At 36.7% G+C, this 21,101-nt stretch overlaps 1 protein-coding gene across 18 annotated transcripts in view; it reads left to right on the top strand.

Annotated features, from left to right (window-relative positions):
- DLG1 (discs large MAGUK scaffold protein 1) overlaps window positions 1-21,101 on the top strand; it is a 161,435-nt gene that overhangs the window by 84,869 nt on the left and 55,465 nt on the right. For 8 of the 18 annotated variants that reach the window (XM_086618551.1, XM_086618553.1, XM_086618550.1 and 5 more), the window contains 4 exons: window positions 10,724-10,822; window positions 15,157-15,210; window positions 18,715-18,765; window positions 19,905-20,029. In XM_086618551.1, coding sequence (XP_086474677.1) covers window positions 10,724-10,822; window positions 15,157-15,210; window positions 18,715-18,765; window positions 19,905-20,029 — 329 coding nt within the window. The remainder of the gene's footprint in view (window positions 1-10,723; window positions 10,823-15,156; window positions 15,211-18,714; window positions 18,766-19,904; window positions 20,030-21,101) is intronic. The other 10 variants (XM_086618557.1, XM_086618558.1, XM_086618554.1 and 7 more) reach the window with 2 other exon arrangements.

Below are 21,101 nucleotides of genomic sequence, written 5' to 3'. Positions count from 1 at the left end.
AGCTTATAAGATGTCATATCTATTAAACCATGTAAACAGTACCTAACCTTTATTGTTGTATTTTGATTTAATAATGTTCTCAGGACTGAACAGAGTCTGTCACATCTCAGTTTCTCAGTTTCCTACCACAGCTTACTCTTTCTACTGTGAATTTCAAAAACTAAAATATTGACACCCTAGAGCTGCCATTATTTTTCTATAGTAAAGTCTTGGAACACATTTTCTCTTTGCCTGGTCTCTTTCTGATCTTGAAACCCTACTAGGGCTTCTTTGTGGACCCTTTAGCATTATAATGAAAGCTACTCTTCTTAAGGCTGATGTTAATTTAAATGGAGCTTTAAGTTGCAAATTTAAATGCATTAAATTCACACTTACGAACCTAAATGAGGAGCCTTGCAGTTCTCTTTTGAGCTTAAAGTGCTGGGTTGTTGGTGAATACAGATGACTAACCCACTGCACAGGGTTCAGTGCTAGACATTTGTTTAGTGTTTGAAAAACGAAAGTCACAAATTATCTTTATTAAAACCAATATTAACTTAATCTGTATTTTGTATATTTGGAATATGACTGAGATTCAACTGTTTAAACAGTCCCTGAGAGGTTTGGCAAGACAAATTATTTAGAGCTAAGTAAATCTTTCTGAATGCCAGACATAAGTACTGGACAGTGGTGGCCTCCTTTGTATGAAACATTGTCTGTGATGTTAAGTCAAGTCTGCAAGGGTCCAGAAGTTTTACCCATCAACCAACCACTGGATACTGTGTGAGAGCGCTGATGGTAGTTTTGTAGATCCAAGTTCCCCATTTCTGTTTTGTGCATGTCCATCTGTCTCATACACAAAGCTCTAATTTTACAACAGAGTAGAACTCCATCCCACAAACTGCTGCACAGTCTGTCTTTTTCCTATATTATTACTTATGTCTATATTGTGCTGTGTTGTTTTTTTGATTTGTTTTTTGTTTGTTTGTTTTTTTTTTTTTTTTTAAATTCTGCCCTAAAAAATTGCTTGCTAGGCCTCAGCAAGTAAGAGTCTTTCTGTCACTGCTTTTGCTGCTTTACTTCTGCTTGGGTAATCATGGTGCAAATTGTTCCTCACTGGGTCGCTTTGTAGATGAAGATTGCAGTAAAGAACTGACAGTAAATAAATTGCTTATTTGTCTTTAAATCAATTCAGGTCATTGTCGCCATCTGTGGTTTTACTGATATGCTGCTGTTGCTGTTTTTTCCCCTTCAAAGCTATTTATTTACGTTTTAAATTCAGAGTTTCAAGTTCATTTGTGTTTGTTGTAAAATGCTGTGGGATTTGAGGAGGAAACAGGTTAGAGAATCAATTTGTTGACTGAGTTAAAAAAATCCAACCAAAACCAACCATATAACCTGTGCAGTTTAGTCATATCTAGCATGCTAGCTGTGTCTTTTAAAATAGACTGCTCACATAGATATGATTTTCAGGAGCCGTGCTTTACTGTGAAAAAAGTGATACCTGAAGTAAAGTCACAGGAGTTCAGACTAGTCCTTTTAATCTACAAGGGCTGGGTGGACAAACCTTTTACCTTCTGGGTTCCAGAAAAACTTTCGTATCTTTGTTACAGTACTTACCTGATCTGATGTTACAGCTCCAAGATGGCTTGCTTGTCCTCAAAATCTTGTTGTAAAACCATTATGTGCTGTTTTACCCATCTTCATGTAGACATTTCTTGACAGGCTTCAGGCTCAGCTTCTTTGTTTCTGTGCTTTCTATCCAAACTCTCCTTGAGAGAGAGAGAGAGACCTGGATAGCATCCAAGTGGAGATCTAGGTGGTTTTATTCCTTCATCCTTTGGAGACCGGTCTTTGCTCCATCATGGCAAGGAACAGGGAGAGTCCATCAAGGGGTAGGAGGGTCAGAAACTCAAATCTGAACCCAGAAGTTCTTCATCCTTATATCAGTGCGGAATGATAGGCAGGCTTAATTGTAACCACCATGGATTGGAATGAGACCATCATAATTAAGCTTATAATTTACCCTAGCCAGTCTCTCTCAAGGTTTTGTTTGTAGTACAGCAATTTATTGTTGAAAAACAGTATGGAGTGTGCTGACTTGGATAGGAGAATCTGAACAATACCCTCACCCCCATGAAGTATACGTGATACAAATGCAGTCACAAATTTACAAGCATGAATGATTAGAAAGCTGAAATTGTGTGTGTATTTTAAAAACTTATTTTTTAGCCACTGTGTATAAAATAGGTATGGTGTCCATATAAAAACTGGAGAGTTACTGTACTAACATGCTGAGCAAGGTGGACTAGTGAGTTTGAGTTCATCGGGTGGGAAGTGCATTTTTAAAGCCAAGTAATAATCTGTTGGTAAGAAAACCTTTCTCACATGAAAGAAATCACAAACCTGTAGAGAGGTTGATTCATACTTGAATTAATGGTATTCTCTTATTTTGGTGGTTCTGCTTCCCATGCTCTCTATTTGGCATGTTTTGCCCTCTAAGCTAGCTTATCAGCAGTGGCAGTACTCGTGCCTGGGTAGAATTGGGTCTTGTGTCTCTGCAGTTCTCAAAATTCAGATACGTGCAGTGTGTTAGCAAGCCTGGTTGTGTTATATGCTGTTTTGATATCTAAATATTGTTTGGAATTTCAAGTCAATACCTAAACGTTTGCTTATGTTAAGATAGTTCTACGCTTTTTTAGCTCTTGGTAATTTTGTAATTTGATTTCTGTGAAACTTTTTTTTGGCAGTAGGGAACCACTTGTATGTTTTATTTCCAAATCCCCTTGATGATACATTTTGTTTTAAGTCCTGCAGAAATACACTCAGGAAAAATAGACATGTCTTAAATTTATTGCTTAAGAGCTCAAGTCACTGACACTGTGGTACTAAGAACATGTGGAGGCCAAGGGATGGCACCGACTTAGGGAGGAATATGGCAAAGACGGTGCCTCTGTTAGTGTGAGCTGTGTGCTGGGACTTAAATGCTCTGGGCAGCGTACAGCTAACATGGATTATGAATGAGGATGGATGGCGGTTGTGCTTTATTCTTACCACTGTTAGACCCCACCAAACTGCCTATAAATCCCTGAGGGTATGTTTGGATGAGCATTGACTTCTGTGATTTTGAGGAAGATGGATGCAAAATTCTTAAAATAGCAGTCTCGGGTAGTGAAATGTCCTGTGGCATTCTAGGGTGTAATTCAGAGAAAAGATATAAAACTATGCTGCCAGACCCTAAATTATATATCTCTAGAAAATAGAAATGCCACTTATCTTCAGCTTTGTCACTGAACATTGAATCAAAATTGTTTCTTCCTACCACTTTCAAAGGTTTGTTCACTTTATTTTATTTCCTACTTTCCAGAAGAGGTAATGAATATGAACTTGCATTTATCAGTCAAGTCATATTAACAGAAGTTGCTGATTTTGTGGTATCTGCTTAAAGGCAATGGAAGGGGTGAAGTGCAAATTTTTGGAGGATTCTCCCAGCTATTAGAATTGGTTTTGGAAGTAACGAAAGTTGTTTACGGAAGCTTTAAAAAAAGACCTTTGCAGTAGACAGTGCTGGACAAATATTAGTGGTATTTTCCCTTTCCATGGATCTTGTTGTTATCCAGCTATTCAGTGGGTGTTGCAGAACATGAAAAGAAAATGATTCTTGAAGAAATACTCCTTGTAAACGATTACTGGCACTTTAACAGATTGCTGCAAAGAAATGTGCACTTTCCATTCGGTGTAGTAGTTTAAAAGAATGAAATATTGATGATCTAGCTTTGTGTTAGCAACAAATTGTTCAGAGTTTGTACATAATATGAAAGCACAACATGATCCTGAACCCATTCTAGTTATGAAAAATCACTTAGCGCTTGATATTGAGTGGAGCAGTTATGCTAGTAATTCATGTAGTCTGCAGAGAACACTTGTGGGTTCACGCTTTCTGCAGTCAAAGACAATCTGCCAAACCTTTGCAGCTATAGTTAGTTAGCTGCTTTTTCTTGCTTTGAATTATGCATATGTCCCACTGCTTCGCCAGAGAGATTTTTTTTTTTTCTTCTATCAGTGCGACTGCAAGGCAGGCTCTGCCTTACCTAATGTGTGAATGTAATTGGGCAGAATGATCCCTGTGACTCTCAAAATATCTGATTGATCTCTTTGAATGTCATTGTTCTTGCCTTCTCTACTTTTTTCCCTTGTGTTTTTTTTTTTTTTGCTGTTGTCTGTTTTCATTTTGTTTACACCATGATTGTTCTAGATAAGCCTTACTATGCTTTGAGTATACCTTCCATTCCTCCTCTTCCCATGTTTTTTTGACCCAGATGCTATATTCACTTTCCATACTTGTATAACACTGAATTTCAGTGTGGCCTAAGTTCTTTCACTGGAGATTGCCTTGGCACACTGTGCAGCCCTGGATGAGTTAGGTTTCTTCCCATACCTCTGGCTGTGTTTTGGTGCTTAGAGTGTTGCTCTTGGAATTACAAGTGCCTTCATGCTTTTTTTTCTTTTAATTATTGATATTATCTCAGGGACCAAAGGCATTAGGACTTCCAGAAAAACCCTTGTGCTGTTGCCAGTTGTCTGCTACATCATTATTTTGCTACTGAAGTCAGCATGTCTGAAAACGCACTGGAGAGATGTGAATTTCTGTTTCTCGTCTTTTGCATTGTGTCTTCCTCTTTTTTTTTCTTGTTGTTTGGAGGAGGATATAGGAAGCCAGACAGCTGGGTTTCCAAGAATATGATATCCAGCATCTCCTCCCCTTGCCTTCACTTTGTCATTTAGCGTGCTTCAAAGCTGATTTTCCTTTTAATCAAGAGGCTACTTGGTCTGTGTGTTTTCAACAAAGTTGATGCCTTCAGGAATAAGATGTTCCTTTTAAATCTGGAACAGCACGTATTTTGAGATTTATTACATACACAAGAGAAAAGCCTTACACTCAAGCCCCCTTGCTTCTTCCTTTCTACATTTTAGTAATTAGTCAATGTCATGCTGGGTAGAAAATAGAGTGTGCTGATATGTGAGTAAAAAGGGTGGCATGAATGCAGCCTGCTAAACCTCAAGCAACCTGGATAACATCTCTGGAAAAAAATGCTCATTTGTGGTCTACAAAAGCAGCCCTTTGGCATGCTGTTGCCAAAGGGGACTGATAGAAGCTTCGACACAAGATGCAGCCTCCGTTGGCATAACCTCTGCAGACAGTGGAATGTGCCCCAGAGTTCCCTAGTATTAATGTGTCTGTGGAAATTCGTCAAAGGAGAAGAAGTTAGTCGTGATGTGCTTGGTTTTGAACTGTTTCCCTATATGTATATTCACAACATGCTTATCTTCCTCTCTGCCTTTGCTCTTCTATAACAAAATCTGGAGATTCTTGGATTGTCTATAGCAGAGCAACCCAGCTGTGTCTGCCCATGTGTTAGTGGGACACAATCCTGCAGCTCCCTGGTACTTCACAGGCAAAAGACATACCTACCATAACCATGCGCAAGTCTGAGAACTGAAGCATTTCCAGCTTCCCGTCACTGGCCAGAAACCTTTCTGTCTCTGCATTTATGAATATTGCATTAATGATATGTTGTGCAGCTCTTGATTACATCCATTCTGGATAGAAGATGAGACATGGCAGATCTTGGTGATTAGAGGAGCATCTGTCAGTTCCTATTAATCTCTTAATATCCATGCTATAAATAACTGGAAATGTTTGTACTTAAGTCTATATTTCTACTTTTTGCTTCTGTGTGTAAAAATTGTGCTGAGTCATATATTTAAATATTCAGATTTGCTGTAGGAAAATGTACAATGAGAGGGGGAATAACCATGTTTTAATGTTCTGAACTGATGAAATCTCTCCATTTTATCCAAATACAGTACAGCTGACCTAATAAGGCTTTATTTCCTGTGGGCTGAGCTCCTTCATTCTTACCATACCCCATGCCAGACGTTCAGATTCACAGCAGATTCACAGAACAGACTCATGGGGCAAAAGGCAGTTGGTGTGTGCTGTGGCTGGCCCAGAGCTGCGCAAATGCTGGTTGTGTGTGTGCTGTCGAGGAGACTGCATGACCACTGACTTATCCTGCTTCTTCCTTCTCTGAGGCTAGGAATTTAAGTGTGTCTATTTAGCTGTCAATTTTCATGTAGACTCTGGGAAATTAACTTTTTGATCCTCACCTCTTTTTAGAATGGTTGGCTGGTAAAATTAAATATTCAGCAGCACGATTAAATCAAACTAGCTCTTCCTTGTGTGTTTTTTTTTTTCTTTTTAGGCGAGGAGGAGGGTAGGGTAGGAGTTGTTTTGAAGCTTTTTTGTTTTGAAAATTGGGGTAAAAATGTAATACAGAGATCATGCATCTATGGCATTAAAAACAATGAAAAAAATAATAAAGAACTCAGGTTTGTTTAAATGTCTATCTATAGTGGGATTTTTTTTGTTAGCTATTAATTTAAACATGTGCACCTTAAAATTGTCATCTCACAGTGCTGCTGCAGTTCATGGAAATGCAACTCTTGAAATTATTGAAACAAAGTAATTCTTGTTATGATCTGAACAAATTTATTTTATTTGGAAGTTTAGTGTTGAAATCTTCTACAATGTATCTGTCTGTTCACAATTCATATACTTTTCATCATAAGCTTCTTCAAATTCATTAGTTTTCAGCACTTGTAAAGTGTTCAGAAAAGTAGAATAATTAGCGTATTAAAATTTTCTAGATGTAAACCTCAGAATTTTTGAGGTGGTGAAATACAACAGATTTTAGGGATAGTAGGAGCTTATGGAAGAAAGAAAATAACTATAACCTTTCATAGCTTCTTTTTAATAAATAAAGTCAGATGACTTTTGCCATCTATTCAATAATTTGTGCATTGCATTGATTATTTATGCCCAGCAAATTGACTGTCGTGTGGTGGTTCAATGGCGCTCTTTAAATAGAGCGAGAGAGAACACAACATGCAGTACTAGATGAAACAGCATTTAGTGTTTCTTCCTATGAGCATAATCTAGAAAACAATCATATTTTGAACTTTCTCAGGAAACAATATTTTGGTTTATTTTCCTTCCGGGTTTCTTTTTTCCAAAAGGACTGCTTGTGTTGCTAGTTTCATGACTACTCACTGTTATGACTACAAATACTGTGGTGCTACAGATGACAGTGAAATGGGAACGCTCAAGCTCGCTGATTTAACAAGGAGCCCGAGAATGGAAATACGTCAAAATCTTCATGTGCAGCCAAAGCAGCCTTTCCAGCATCAGCAGCAGGCACTGAACATTCGTACATCTTTTAGTTCATCCACGTTGCCAGTCTCTTCCAAACACAGAGGAAAATTTATAAACCTACGTGACAGTGTAAAAAAGAGTCCTACAAAAAGCACTGCAAAAGTAAAAGCTGCTAGTGGTTGGGTGTCTGACGGCTCATGGTCCAATTGTTCTTTAGAAAAGGTATGTATTGCACCAGGTATTTAGAGATGTGCCTTTTCAGTGCACACCATAGACAGTAGTCACACTTGCTCTTTCGGTGGTTTTATCCTGCTGTTTCTACAGACTTAATGTTACTGAATTTTATTTTGTGTTTTATCACTAGAAATCAAAGTAGTAATAATTGAAATTGGGCTGGCAAAGAAATACTTGCACTCAGTGTTTTCCCATTAAGATGGTTGTACAATGTAGATCTTTTATCGTAATTTCTTCAAAGTGAGGAAAGTCCGGCTTGCTTGATTTTTGTTCTCCAAAATAGGTCTTTTAGTACTTGACAACAAATAGCGGCATTATGGAATTTACTGTTTTAGTCGATCTGCTTTGGGATCTGTATGGTGCTTCATTCATTTCAGGCTAGTTGGTATTTCCTCTCACAAGGAGTTATTATGTGTGTTGATTAAACATGAGAAAATGGGTGTGTTCTTCCTTTTCACAACATCTGGATGTAGTGTTAAATGTACAGGCACTCCTTTTAATTGATCACTGAAAAATGTTGTTATCCTAGTTTTTTTTTAAATACTACTTGAATTATTATTTTTGTTCATAAATATTGAAGTCCATCCTTAGACTTAAAAAACAATTACTTGAGATTTATTGTACTGTTGTAACAGAATGGCTTGTCATTGTAGGTGTTAGCGCATTTATTTAGGCTGACAGACTGTTAAAGTGAGTTATTGTTCAAGTCGTGCATTTCTATATGTAACAGCCTGTCACACTTGTGTGCTTTAGTTCATATATATATTCAAAACAAGGTTAATTGGCCCATTGCTTTCTTTGTAGTTTAAATGTTTGTGTCCGTTTAAACCAGAAGTATTAAATGTTGTAGACAGAGACGTGTTTTATTTAAAGTTATTTTGAGGATAAGCTTTTGCTTTCAGAATACTTCAGCATAATAATTCGGAGAATTCCTAAAAATGACAAATGTTTTTTGAAAACTCCTGGGAAGGAGAGCATTGAAAGTGATCCCCTGAGCTACTGGAGCGTATTCAGATGCTCTCGCAAATACCTGTATCATATAATAATTTTCAGACTGATTATGTGCCATACTAAAATAAAATTAACATTCTTCTGTTATAATGATGTTCCAGGTCTTCTTTGTCTGATGGTTAGAAATCGTTTCATTTCTTGCCTTTTCCTTCTTGTGGTTGCCGTAGTGCCTACATCAATTCACTGTATTCCTTGAAACATGGAATTCTTACCTTCATTTAGATTTGAACATCCTTTGAAAGTGACCGCCAGTGCTGTCACCTCTTTCCTCATGCAGATGGTAGTGGAGGAGCATTGCCAGGACACTTGGAGAAGCAGAGAGCAGCTTTTAAGGATCAGTAGATACTAAACCATCAGCGCAAAGGGAAAATACAATGACAGTACTAATAGCTTATGAGACTGGAAACTGAGAGAATTAAAGGACTTGGAACAGTGTCAGTTTTAAAACAATGAGGGTAAAAATTGGAACTGGTTGGGAGAGGTCTTGAACCATTTGGGAATGAAAAGCCCAGAGAAAGGAGTTAAGAATTGAGAAAAGGAAGCAGGAAAATAAAGCTGCTGTTTGGTGCAGATTGTTTGGTCCATAAGGAAACTGACTATGACTGCATCAGTTATTTTGCGAGGTCAAAGGGCAGGGGAGTGCGGTCAGTATCTAAGAATAACTTTAATTTGTTTTTAACCTTCTCTTATTGCAGGACTTGTAACTGTAAAGCTGGAATTTTTCTGACCTGCAAACGGTTAGCTTGTCAGCCTTAGTGTTGTGTTACACTTTGGCATGTAATACATGTATGTCTGAAGTTTGGTTCACAAGACTCGTTACTGTGGGCATACATGGGAAGGTGCTTACTTTGAACAAAGCAGAATTGAAGAGGTGGCTTATTTTTTGCATACCTAGGGCTGAGTGATTGCTCAAGCTATTTAATTCTGTCCTCTAAGGGTTACATTGGTCTTCCAGTAACTGGAGGTTTGTTGCACTGAGTGTTTCCTGCATCCTTTGCAGAATGGGTATTATCGTTTTTCTAGACCCGTTTAGATTCTCCCCCACTCCTCCTTTTCAAACGCTTGAAAGATTGTGCTGTTGTCCACAAATGTAAAGATGTTTAAATGACAATAGTAATAATCTTTCAAGATATCAAATACATCTTGCTCTTCCATCTTTCAATAACTGCAACATTTTTCAGCAGCTATTTGTTTTTGGTAGATTTACTTTGAGCTGAAAAAAGCCTATAAAAATACCATATGTACATTTAAGGAGGGTTGCTACTCGGGCTATTTCAGAAACATTACCATTTAATTTGGTGTATGCTATTGGTGTATGTTGCTTTGTGTTTTAAAATATCTCAAACTTAAACATATTTTTAAATCCTTCTATGTTCTGGGTTTTTGGTTCATATTCAGGATTTAGTATTTTCTTTTGACATTATGCTTCACTCTATTTAAAAGATCACAAGAATGTCTTGGAACTACGTTGCAAGAGCTTTGATCTGCTGTTCAGCTTGTAATTTTGATGATAGTTGCCAGTGGTTTATGTTGCTGACAACTTGTTGACAAGCAGTGTGTTAACATCTCAATGATTTGAGTCAATGTTCTGCTCAAGATGCTATTTGTAACCTTGTTCCATTGCAGCTTAAGTGTCAGTAGCTTTCCTGCTTAATATTTTAACGAGAGTTTCCAAGACCATAATTCTACTAGTCTGAAGGTGTATGGTAAACTGTATGAAGGTCTTTGAAAAGTAGGTTGAATCTGTTTTAGGATCTACAGCCCATTTAACTAAAAGATTTTCTGTGATTTTTGCCTGGCTTGCAAATGTATTTAAAGGGCAAAAATGAGGAGTACATTATCAGAAAGGAGTATTACCTTTGTTCAGGGCTATCGACCTCAGCCACTGTTTCCCTGCTTTTGCACGCTGTCGTGTAATGGCGAAGGGCTTCTGGTGGCAAACCAGCCCACAAAAAGCCCGAGTCTGCCCATTGACACGAGCGGGTTTTCTGTTGGACCCCAAAGTCTCGTTGCTCTGTTCTGCAAGGTGGGTCACTTGGCGTGGGTGAGCAAGGGGCACGTGTCCTACTGCTTTGGGCTCTCTGACATGAGCACGTTGCTGTGCATGGCCGTGCACCCCAGTGTGGTCGAAGGTGGGTGGTTGTCTTCAGTTGGGGTTACAGTCTCCAAATCCATACGCTGTTTCGGAATTATTTTATTTAAAGCTGTTTAATTTAAATCTTGTTCATTTTAAATTGTTTTTCTAGTTTTCATTATTTTTGACTTTTTGTTGGTGATTTTTAGCCCACAGAAGCTGTTCCTTCCTCTTCTCCCATTGTCCCTGTGATCCCTGTCCCACCAGTCCCTGCTGAGACCACTGTCATCCCATCCACCATACCACAGGTTTTTATTCTTTTTTTGTTAAGTCCTGTTCAACTTTTATTTATTCATTGCTTTGTTTAAATTTACATTTTACTACTCTTCCACACAGGTTTGAGATTAATTGTGAAATAGCTGATTTAGTAATACACTGAAGTTTCATCTTAATTTTTCTTTGTTTTGTAGTCTGTTTAAAATGTCTATATTTTCATATGAAAGGATATTAGTAAGTTGTGAAATAGCTAAAGGAAAAAAAAACAAAGATTGGGAAGAAGCAATAGGATATTTTGTGTTCTCACATAATTTTAGAGCCACTTCATACTTACTAAAATGTTACTGATCTATTTATTTATTTATAGAAAACTGTTACCTCATCTCATAAACAAATGCTTAATATATGTCTGTCATTGATTGGACTTGTGTGACATTTCTTCTGTTCTCCAGCCATTTGTTAGTATTGGTGTGCTTGGGGACATTTAGAATATGAAATAATTTTGGTTTTTTTTTAACCCTTTTGTTCCTAACATATTTGACTCGTAGAATGTGCTTCCCTTCTGGACCTTCATCCTCTACATCGTATGATGTCAACACACACACACAAAAATAAACCCTGTCAAGACAAGTGAAAGCAGTAAACATGAGTTAACGTTAATATCCTGCGTATAACCTGGAATAATGACCACAGCATGGCAAGCTATGGAATGATTTAGGATAGATAGCAGTTACATTTTTGCATATCGAGTGGTATTTTGTTTTTATTTTTTTGTAACTTTACTGCAACTTTCAGTGCAAAAATCTTAAATGATGGGTGCACGCCTTCTGACAAGACAGGTCATTTTTTTAGAATTGTTTGATGACAGATATTTATTAATTTTAAAGAGGAATTAAGCTATCCGGAATATTACTGGGATATTTTTGTAGTATAAAGGTCAGTATTTTTTTCTTAAGGTCTGCTTTCAAGCTATGCTGCTAAACTTGCAACAAGCAGTAATTTTTTTTCTCTGCTATATTGTTAAATTTTATGTAATCCAATAATTATCAAAAGCTTTTACAGTGGGCTTTTTTATAGTGCAATTTCTAGTAGATATATGTTTACACCCGTTCTTTTCCCAACAGGCAGACCAGAGATTGATTAGTTTCAGAACTATTTCCTTCTTACAGAGGGATTCTGCTCACGTTAGGACTTGAGGCAGACAGACTAGTGCGACCAGTGGACTTCTGCTATCAGCCTTGGTGGATAAAGATAACTGAGTTTCCAGGAGCATTTACTTTCAGGGAATTGCCAGTAGTCTAAATTTTAAGTTAAGTAAAATAATTAATGCCATGCGTGTTTCTGTTTTCTTTGCCATTGCTGTGGCAGTGTTAATGTCCATTGATGATGCTGCGTTACAAGCAGAAGAGTAAGGACGGTGTAGTCTATGCCTCTGTCTTCTGAGTGCATATAGGCATCTGCAGGAGTTAGCTATGCAATTCTGCATCAAACATGATTCTAAGCAGTTAAAAAATACCACAGAGAGTTATACTCAACTTTGGATTTGGCAGATGCATTTTTGTGCAGTAGATACATCTCTGGGTTTTTTGTTAGTCACTTTACCCCTTAGGCAAGCCCTTAGTCTGCTTGTTAACAAACTTGTCAAATGGCTTTTAAATACTTGAACAAGCCCTGGCACAGAATCTTGAAAGCGTTAGGTAATTTGGAGAACTCTTGCATAACAGACTGAAGTACCAGATCTTCCTTCCAAAAGCATTTGATGTGTCAAGTTAGATTTTTGCCCTGTGTCTTTGCAGTATCCAGGTGTACCTTTGGAATGCCTGGCTCAAAGCTTTTCTCTTTCCTGCTTGGAAATTATGGTAAATTATTGCTTCTTGATGAGAAATTCAGATAAATGCAGGAGTGTTAGGAACAATCCATTTATGGAAGGTGCTTTGCATCTGTTGGCTTGTTTGTGTCTCAAACATACCGTTCACATAGAAACCTCACCTACTAATAGCAATTTGCTTTTAGCTAGACTTTCTCTTCTTTTTTTAAGACATGAAGAGAAGAATGTTTGTCAGCCTCAAGAAAAAGATTCATGGGAAACCAGCTTTCACTGGCACTGTTTTTGTTGAATATTACAAGGGCTGGAGCACCTCTCCTATGAAGACAGGCTGAAAGAGTTGGGGTTGTTCAGCCTCAAGAAGAGAAGGCTCTGGGGAGACTTTCTAGCAGCCTCCCAGTACCCAAAGGGGGCCTACAGGAAAACTGGAGAGGGACTTGTTACAAGGGCGTGTAGTGATAGGAGAAGGGGCAATAGCTTTAAACTGAAAGAGGGTACATTTAGATTAGATATAGGGAAAAATTCTTTACTCTGAGGGTGGTGAGGCACTGGAACAGGCTGCCCAGAGAACTTATGGATGTCCCATCCCTGGAAGTGACTGAACTTTCAAAATTGATCCTTCTTTTGTTTTCTATTTATAAATTAAAAATCTTTTCATAGTTGTTACACAAATATAAAATGTATATACGCTGTTCTTTTGTGGAGATTAGACTCCTAATGCCTCATATTCAGTCAGGTTCTTTTTAATACAATGTATTGTTTTGTTTTTCTTAAAATTGTGTTCATTGTAAAGCTCTTACAGGGATGGTGATGAATAATTTAAATTACTTATATTTTTAATACAGGATCTTACTTTTAATTTAATCTTATTTTAATAGAACTTGAATAAGAAGCACTTTAAGAAGCAGAAATCGGAACATAACCTAATGGCAGAAAATGACTGAGAGAGACTTGTTTTGACAGAGATTTTTTTACTGTGGTAGTACTAACTAGTACTTGATTTCTGTACTGTGTAAAGTGCCCATGCCTCTACTGAGAGAATTGCTGGGCGAAAAAGGTGTTTGATGGCATCTTCACAGTTACAAATGTTGTACTTTTTGTTTCCTTTTTTTTTTAAATAGTTTACTCTGTTAAGTTGTGCAGATACCACCTGATTGTAGTACTTATGAAATGATATAGGCCTAATTTCTGACACAGCAACCTGATAGCAAGTTGATGACTCCTGTCTAGTGATGGTAGATTATTCATGTCAGTCTTTCCTAAGGAGCTTCTGAGTCATCACTTACATCTTAGCTTTTGGGAGTTTTTAAAAGTCATGAATTCTTCAGGAGTATGTTATTGTCATGGTAATGAAACAAAAATGTAGAATATGAATAGGTTAATTTAATTGTAATGTTTTTGTAGATCTTAAGTTTATCTATGAATGAGTTCCATACTGGCTTCTATTGCAGCCTGTTAAACTGTCCCTAAATTTCTTTCCACATACATGTGCACATGTAAAAGATGTTTTTTTGAAAAAAAAAGTAAAGAATGTCTTAATTTTAAAGGTAATGGATTTTTATATGTACGAAAAAAATCTCAGCTTCATTACAGCAGTAAGGAGATTAACTTTGTTTCGTGCCACTCAGTTTGTAGGTCCTGTTGAACTTAATACATCAACTGTATTTAGAGTCTGGAATATACCTGCACACTTTTTTTGGTGGTTATTGTTCTTAGAGCAGGCTAGATGCTACCTATTTTAAAGCCAGATAATTGATGCAAAAATGGGAAATCTATTTATTTAGAAGTGTTTCAGATAAATGCCACCAGTCTGTATGGATTTTCTTTCAGTTGAAACCACATTTTTCATATAAAAATTCTAAAGTGACATCAGAGTTAAAACGACAGCTTGTTCTACCAGTTCCTGGCCAGCAGGAATGCTACACTATTTCGTATTTCTATAGCAATAATCTCTGACTGCGTATGGCTTGTGAATCACTAACGATTTTCTGATGGAAGCGCATGCTGATATGTGGTAGATGAATGTCTGCTGTGGATTTGCTTTTGTAAGTCTGTTTCGTAGATCCTTTCTTCCATAAATTTGCATTTTTATAAGTTTCCATTTTGCAGTTGGAAGAGGGGAGACAAAAAAAAAGAGCAGCCTTCCCGGTAGGAGGAGGGAAGAATCAAATCCTCAAAAATTTTGTTTTAAGATACTGGCTGGTAAAGCAGCTTCTGAGTGTTGTATTGCAAATTACTGGGGTAACTGACATGTCAAACAATAGCATGATTCAGGGTTTGTTTTAAATAATAAGACAATAAATGGCAGAACTTATATATCAAAGATGAGCTGGTAGTTTCGGAAGGGTGTAATTTTTGTCATGAAAGCAATTTGTTCAGGGTAGAAACAAACGTTTCAAAAGATGAATTTTTGTGATTATTAAGGTGAGACTAAGTTTTAACAGAACTTTGAGAAACATAGCAAATGCAAAGTTGTGTAATTACCATTAGTATTATTTTCTCTTATGTGATATATTTTTTTTTTTAATTCTTTTGTTAAAGGCAAATCCACCTCCAGTGCTGGTGAATACAGATACTTTGGAGACTCCAACATACGTAAGTCTACGCTTGCTTTCAATTATAACTTCAGATTATGTTTTCTGTATGTAGTTGTGTAGGTCTGTTGTTACTGGTTAATAAAGCCTACTCCACCTGTCTGCTGGTGCATGATTTCCTCAGCTGTTCTGTGTGAGTACTAGTGTGTGACAGTGCAAAAAACACAGTTACTTGAACACTGAACCTCTGGAACCTCAGAGAACAGTCTGTTTCTTCAACTGTACAGGCAGATGCTTTAATATTTAATATGCCATTTCCGTTGCACTTGTCGTAAAAACGCTTCTTAATGCAGTGACTGTACTGAAGATTTTAGTCCTCCAAATGGTCATAAAAAAAGTTTGTTCTGTTTGAAGCATTAAGGTACTAAATGTAAAGTGAAGGCTAAAATTTGTGTTTGGCAGTGTGTGTTTTGTGACAGGAGTATCACTGGCAGATAGAGACTTCAGAGGCTTTGGAATGTAAGTTAGTTTGGCGTGGGTTTCAGGTCTGAATTTTCCTCCTGCATCTTCCTCCTACATGTACTTACATCCCACTTGCTGCATGTTTCCCTGAGCAGTGTTAGTGCCTGTCCTAGTTGCTTTATATTGTGTTTGTTCCAGGTACTGGTATTAGCAAGTGAAGAGTAAGTCTTGTCCTTGTCAAAAACATTCATAACTGAACAACGTTGTTAGAAAGGAGCTGTAATAGCCCAGTGCAGACAAAAGCATGATTTAATAGTTCAAGCCGTAGACAAAAGATTAGTCCGGTGATTGGCTCGTCGATGCATCCTGAGTGTGATAATGATGCCTCTGACTAAAAGACCACAGCAGTATCCTGCAGTGCGTGGCCCTTTTATTGATGCAATGCAGACACGGTTTAGAAAAGCATACTGAAGGTGAGGTGTCCCCCTGCACACACCAACTAAACCAGGAAGAAAAGTGATTAATAAATATATATGCATATTTCAGAAGGCCTCAGCTAATAGGGGCTCGTGGAATACAGTGGATAGTAGAAGTAGGAAGAGAAAATAGCATTAACAGAACTAACTGGCACTCAAAACTATAAACCGTCTAAATTACTAGTTTGCAGTGAATGTGAAACAAACAAGCCCATAACTGTCTGTAATGTAACCTACACTGTTAGCACAGGAGGTTGAGTAAAGGAATATCCTTCTAGGTTTGCAAGTAGCTAATGGAGTCGCTAAGCGATAAGTAATGTAAAATCATACTTGGGAGGCAACTGCATCATGACTCTACAAAACCCTCAATTATTAAAGTTTTTTCTAGTGAAAGAAGAATAAAAGCAAAATATGAATCTAGAAAATTATCATGGAACAAAGGGTCAAGAACACAGCTCTCCTTATCTGAATCACAAAGCTGCTGAGGAAGTACTCCCTTTTAGAACACAAAACTGCGTTGGAAAAAACAGCAAGAAGGGTATTCTTTTGTTCTTTGTAAAAGCCCAAGGAAATACAAACAAAACTCAAGTTAGTGGCGCATGAAAAGATTAACTGTACCAGCAAAATTAACTTCAGTACAGCCAAAAGGCTCTAACCGAATTCTGCTGAACCTACTAATAGGTTTTCACATTCAAAGCTGATTGCTGTGGCGTAATTACAGCATTTGTAGAGAACTTCCATCATCCAGGGGAAGTCTGTGCACATAAAGCTTGGCTTAGTGGATCTGATATCGCTTCAAAACTTGCAAAAGGTAGACTAGGACAATGATTTTTATCATTTGACGTATCCTTGCTTGTCTCTAATGGTCAGTTTGTTACATAAAATTAATTCAAAGGTAACTTTAAAAAAAGAAAAAAGAGACGATAGAACTGAGCTAAAGTGAACGATAAAAATGATGGAGGCTCTCGTTTACTCCTGTTTATCTATATGGTATTTTAAAATTGGACTAGAGTTTTGTACATGAATATAAACAAGATACTGCTTAAATATATTAAGATTGGCTTTGTTTTGCCTAATGATAGTGAAGAGCGAAATAATTAATTGTCCTTATTACTTATTTAAAAAAAGGCCACATACCGATCAGTCATTGTGAACCATTTCCCAGGTACTGTAATAATAGATGCCTGGTTCAGTTAGCACATTGCCATTCTTGTAGATAATAGCTCAAGGATTAAGCTAACGTAAAAACTTCTGGATCACAGTGGCTTCCTTTGTGTTGGTGTGTTAATAGATACGGTTTCAGATTCAGAAGGTCAAGACCTCTTCCCTTTTTAATGGAGAAATATCATGTGTTAAAATCACGATATCTGTTCCACTGCACAAACTGCTAAGGACATGTCCAAAGAAGATAGTAAGATGTTATGTCTGGAAAAGACATGGCTTCTATCGCGTTAAGGGGAGATGTAATTAGAGATGGAGGGAAAAAACTGTAGTGAGGGATAAATGAGCTTGATATTAGACAGCCTGTGAAAGCTGTGGCATCTCCCGCTTTCGGAGCTTTTAAATATGTTAAATGAACATAGGAGGAATGATGTAGATGTGATCTTAGTTTTGTTTGGGGGTGAATCTTTTGTTAGGGGTGAATCTTTTGAATCTTTTTTGTTTGAGGTCTTTCTTTTTTAATTCCGTGCTAGAAAACTGTACAGATTTTAAAATGCTTTGTTCTCTGCATATATTTTGTATAGAAGGCCTGAAATAGGGCATTGCTTGTAGCTGCATGTTACATATGCTGCTGTAGTTATCTGTGGAAGAAAGAATTTGAATTCCAACGTACTTAGTACTTGAAAAAAAAACTTACTTTAATATTAAATATAGTTAAGTATTTAATATTTAATTGTTTTAGCTTAATTTAGATATTTGTTACTTCTGTTATTTGATTCTATCCTAGTTCTGTAGGCGGCAAAGAATGTGAATATCCTTTCTGTCTTGAGGATGAGGAGGATTACTTCTCGCGTTTGGGTTTTTCATCTAACTTTTTAAAGTGTGCTTCTAAACTCTTCTGGTTTTGGTCCTGTTTCAATTTTTCAATCTTTAATATATATGTAACATGATAAATAGTGACATAAACAGTTGTTAAATGTTGCTTTGGAAGAGTCTTACCCATTTTCTGGTGAGAAATGGTATAAAGTATCAGTCTTTGGTTTTTCTGTGCTCTGTGAGGAACAATGGTTTGAAAATACTGCTCTGTTCTATACAATTTCTTCTCTACCCCACAACTTCTTCCTTTTTTCTCAGTTTCAACTTGCTGTATGGCCTGAGGAACATCTGAGGATCACAAGGGATTTTTTTTTTTTTTTTTTTTTTTTTTTCCTGGCAATTACAAGTAGAGGGCCTCTTGCTCTACAGAATCTGTGTAGAACAGTCTGCTCTCTGGAATCTTAACTTTTAAACTCATGCAGAAAGAGTGTCTGATTCGTGTACAGAGCTGTGTGAAAAATCACACGTCCCATCTGAGCTCAGTGGTCAGTGTGAATCAGCTGAGACTTGACAGGAGTGAACTGCCAGCCGAGCAAACTGTCATGGAAAGTGGAAAATTCTCTGTAAGTCTCACTTTTCTTTCTTTGTAGGTCAATGGCACGGATGCAGACTATGAGTATGAAGAAATTACTCTTGAAAGGGTAACATGCTAAATGTCTTTCTGTTTCAATTGGGATTTATGATAATTTAATATGAAAAATTAACCTCTTGATATTGCTAAATGGCAATCCAAAACGATCCTTACTGGTTTTTGTTTGTTGTTGTTGTTGGTTTTTTTGTGTTTTTTTTTGATGGGTTTTTGTTTAGGTTTTTTTTTTGGGGGGGTGGTGGTGGGGTTTTTTTTGTGTGTGTGTGTTGTGTGGTGGTTTTTTTTTTTTTTTAGATTATTTAACCGACAGAAAAAAATATACCCAGTTGCTGGAGCAGGAATAGCAGCTTTTATTAATATTCTTGACCATTAATAGTAAAATGGGGGAAGGATCTCCCTGAGACATATAGCATTTAATGTTATTATCTAGAGTTGTGGAGAGTAATGACACAAATTATGATTTCATTTCCTATGTTGCCATTTGTGATAGGCTTTTATTTATACCATTAACTTTTATACTGCGATTAAGGCTTCCAGTTGAGATCACAAGTGACACCTTGTCATATGCATTGCTTTGTTAGGTTTACAACGTAGAGATCTGTCTCAGTTCTCTTTTTATTGGGCTGCATTGTTAACAAAAAGAAAGAAAGAGAGAAAGAAATGGTTCTGTTTGATACCTGTGCAGTTCTGGTGGTTACTGAGAGGGTGAAGAGGTCTTGCAGTTGATAGTAAGGGCAGGCAGCCTTTGAAGAGAAAACGTCAGTGTGAGTCTCTGCGTTTGTGAGGATATGTTACATATGTGACACAAATTACTTGGGAGCTTCTCTGGGAAAAATAATTTGTCACTAGTAATTTAATGAGGAGCAAATATTTGTGTGAATAATCTCAAAGATCTAGCTTGCTAGAGAGGGAAGTTTTTATCTAGTTTATCAAGCTCACGTCAGTGAGAAAACCATGGGGTTGGAACTGTATCTCTTAGTTACACAGTGATTTATGTTGTTCTATGAAAATAAGTATAATTACATCTTATGTATGGTTATATGTAGTATACTGCTTGAAGAGTTTTTTAATATTTTTTATCAGTGAAAATTACATAGATTTGGTTTTATATTGAATCAAATAGATGCACTAGAATGTCTTTTTCCCCCGAAAAGAAGTGTGTAATTTTTTTTTTTCCTCCTCTACATTTAGGGAAATTCAGGACTTGGCTTTAGCATTGCAGGTGGCACGGACAACCCACATATTGGGGATGATTCAAGTATTTTCATTACAAAAATTATTGCCGGGGGTGCAGCTGCACAGGATGGAAGATTACGGTATGGTGACTTTGTGTTGGGTTGCTACATGTTTGTTATTACATTTTCAAACAGTGGATTTCAAAAACAATTTATAAATATTTATATATATGCATAAATCTAGAAATGTTTTGTTTATTTATATATTTATTTAGCCATCATTACTTTTAATTTATCATTGTTTATCTGTTTATATAAACATTAAAATATTTATAAACATTTCAAAACACTTTCTGTTATTTTTATTAGTTTTATTATGCTATATTACATTTTAAATTTTAAGTTTTTCTTACAGAAGTTAGATAATAAAGAATATAATAAACATAATAAAGAATGTTTGAGTGGACCAATTTTTTTTTTTCCCCCAACCGATAAAATCTGCAGTTAAGTCAAATTAAGTGAACTGTATTTTTTCTGTTCAATGGTATAAATTGCCACATGTTTCTTAATCCTTAATTCAATATAAAAAGGAAAAGCTTAGACAGGATAGGTAACTCTTGGTAATTCGTGATATTCTGATCTGTAATTCAGATATTCTGATCTGTAAGATAGTTGAGCTTAATAGCAACCCTCTTTTATGCTTGGTATAATTATGTGTCTTAATTTTTCAAAGATACTACTCATCTTCATAAGCTGTATTTTTGTTTAAAATAATAGAGTGCTTCTTCTCCAGTATTATTTTCTTATTTAATTGTGGACTGATACTACTACGTAACTCCTAAGCAGGAAATGTTGGCATATTATTAGATGGTAGCAAGTGATACTTGCAACTTACTTTGAAGACTATTGTTAGAAGTTAATAACAAATTGCATTGATGCATTATTTTCTAACCCAGAGCAGTGTTCTAGTATACTCCTATGTAGTTGTGGGCAATAAAAACACATCCAATTGGAGGACCAGCTTTTTTTTTTTTCTCACGTTGTCAAGAACTTGCTCTGCCATTCTGGGTGCAAATGCCTGATGTGTTCTGGTTTTTAGTCCCATTAAGCTTATTTCAAGGCTTCATTTTAGCTTGTTGGCCATTGTCAGAGGTACATCTGGCAGAACATGGTGACAAGTGGGTCAGGCATTGTACTTAGTGTAATGAGAGCT

Source organism: Tauraco erythrolophus, chromosome 11 (assembly GCF_009769465.1).
Source record: "Tauraco erythrolophus isolate bTauEry1 chromosome 11, bTauEry1.pri, whole genome shotgun sequence".
In the NCBI taxonomy this organism is placed as follows: Eukaryota; Metazoa; Chordata; class Aves; order Musophagiformes; family Musophagidae; genus Tauraco; species Tauraco erythrolophus.
Note: the sequence above shows the minus strand (reverse complement) of the source record. Positions and strands in the feature narration are given on the sequence as shown.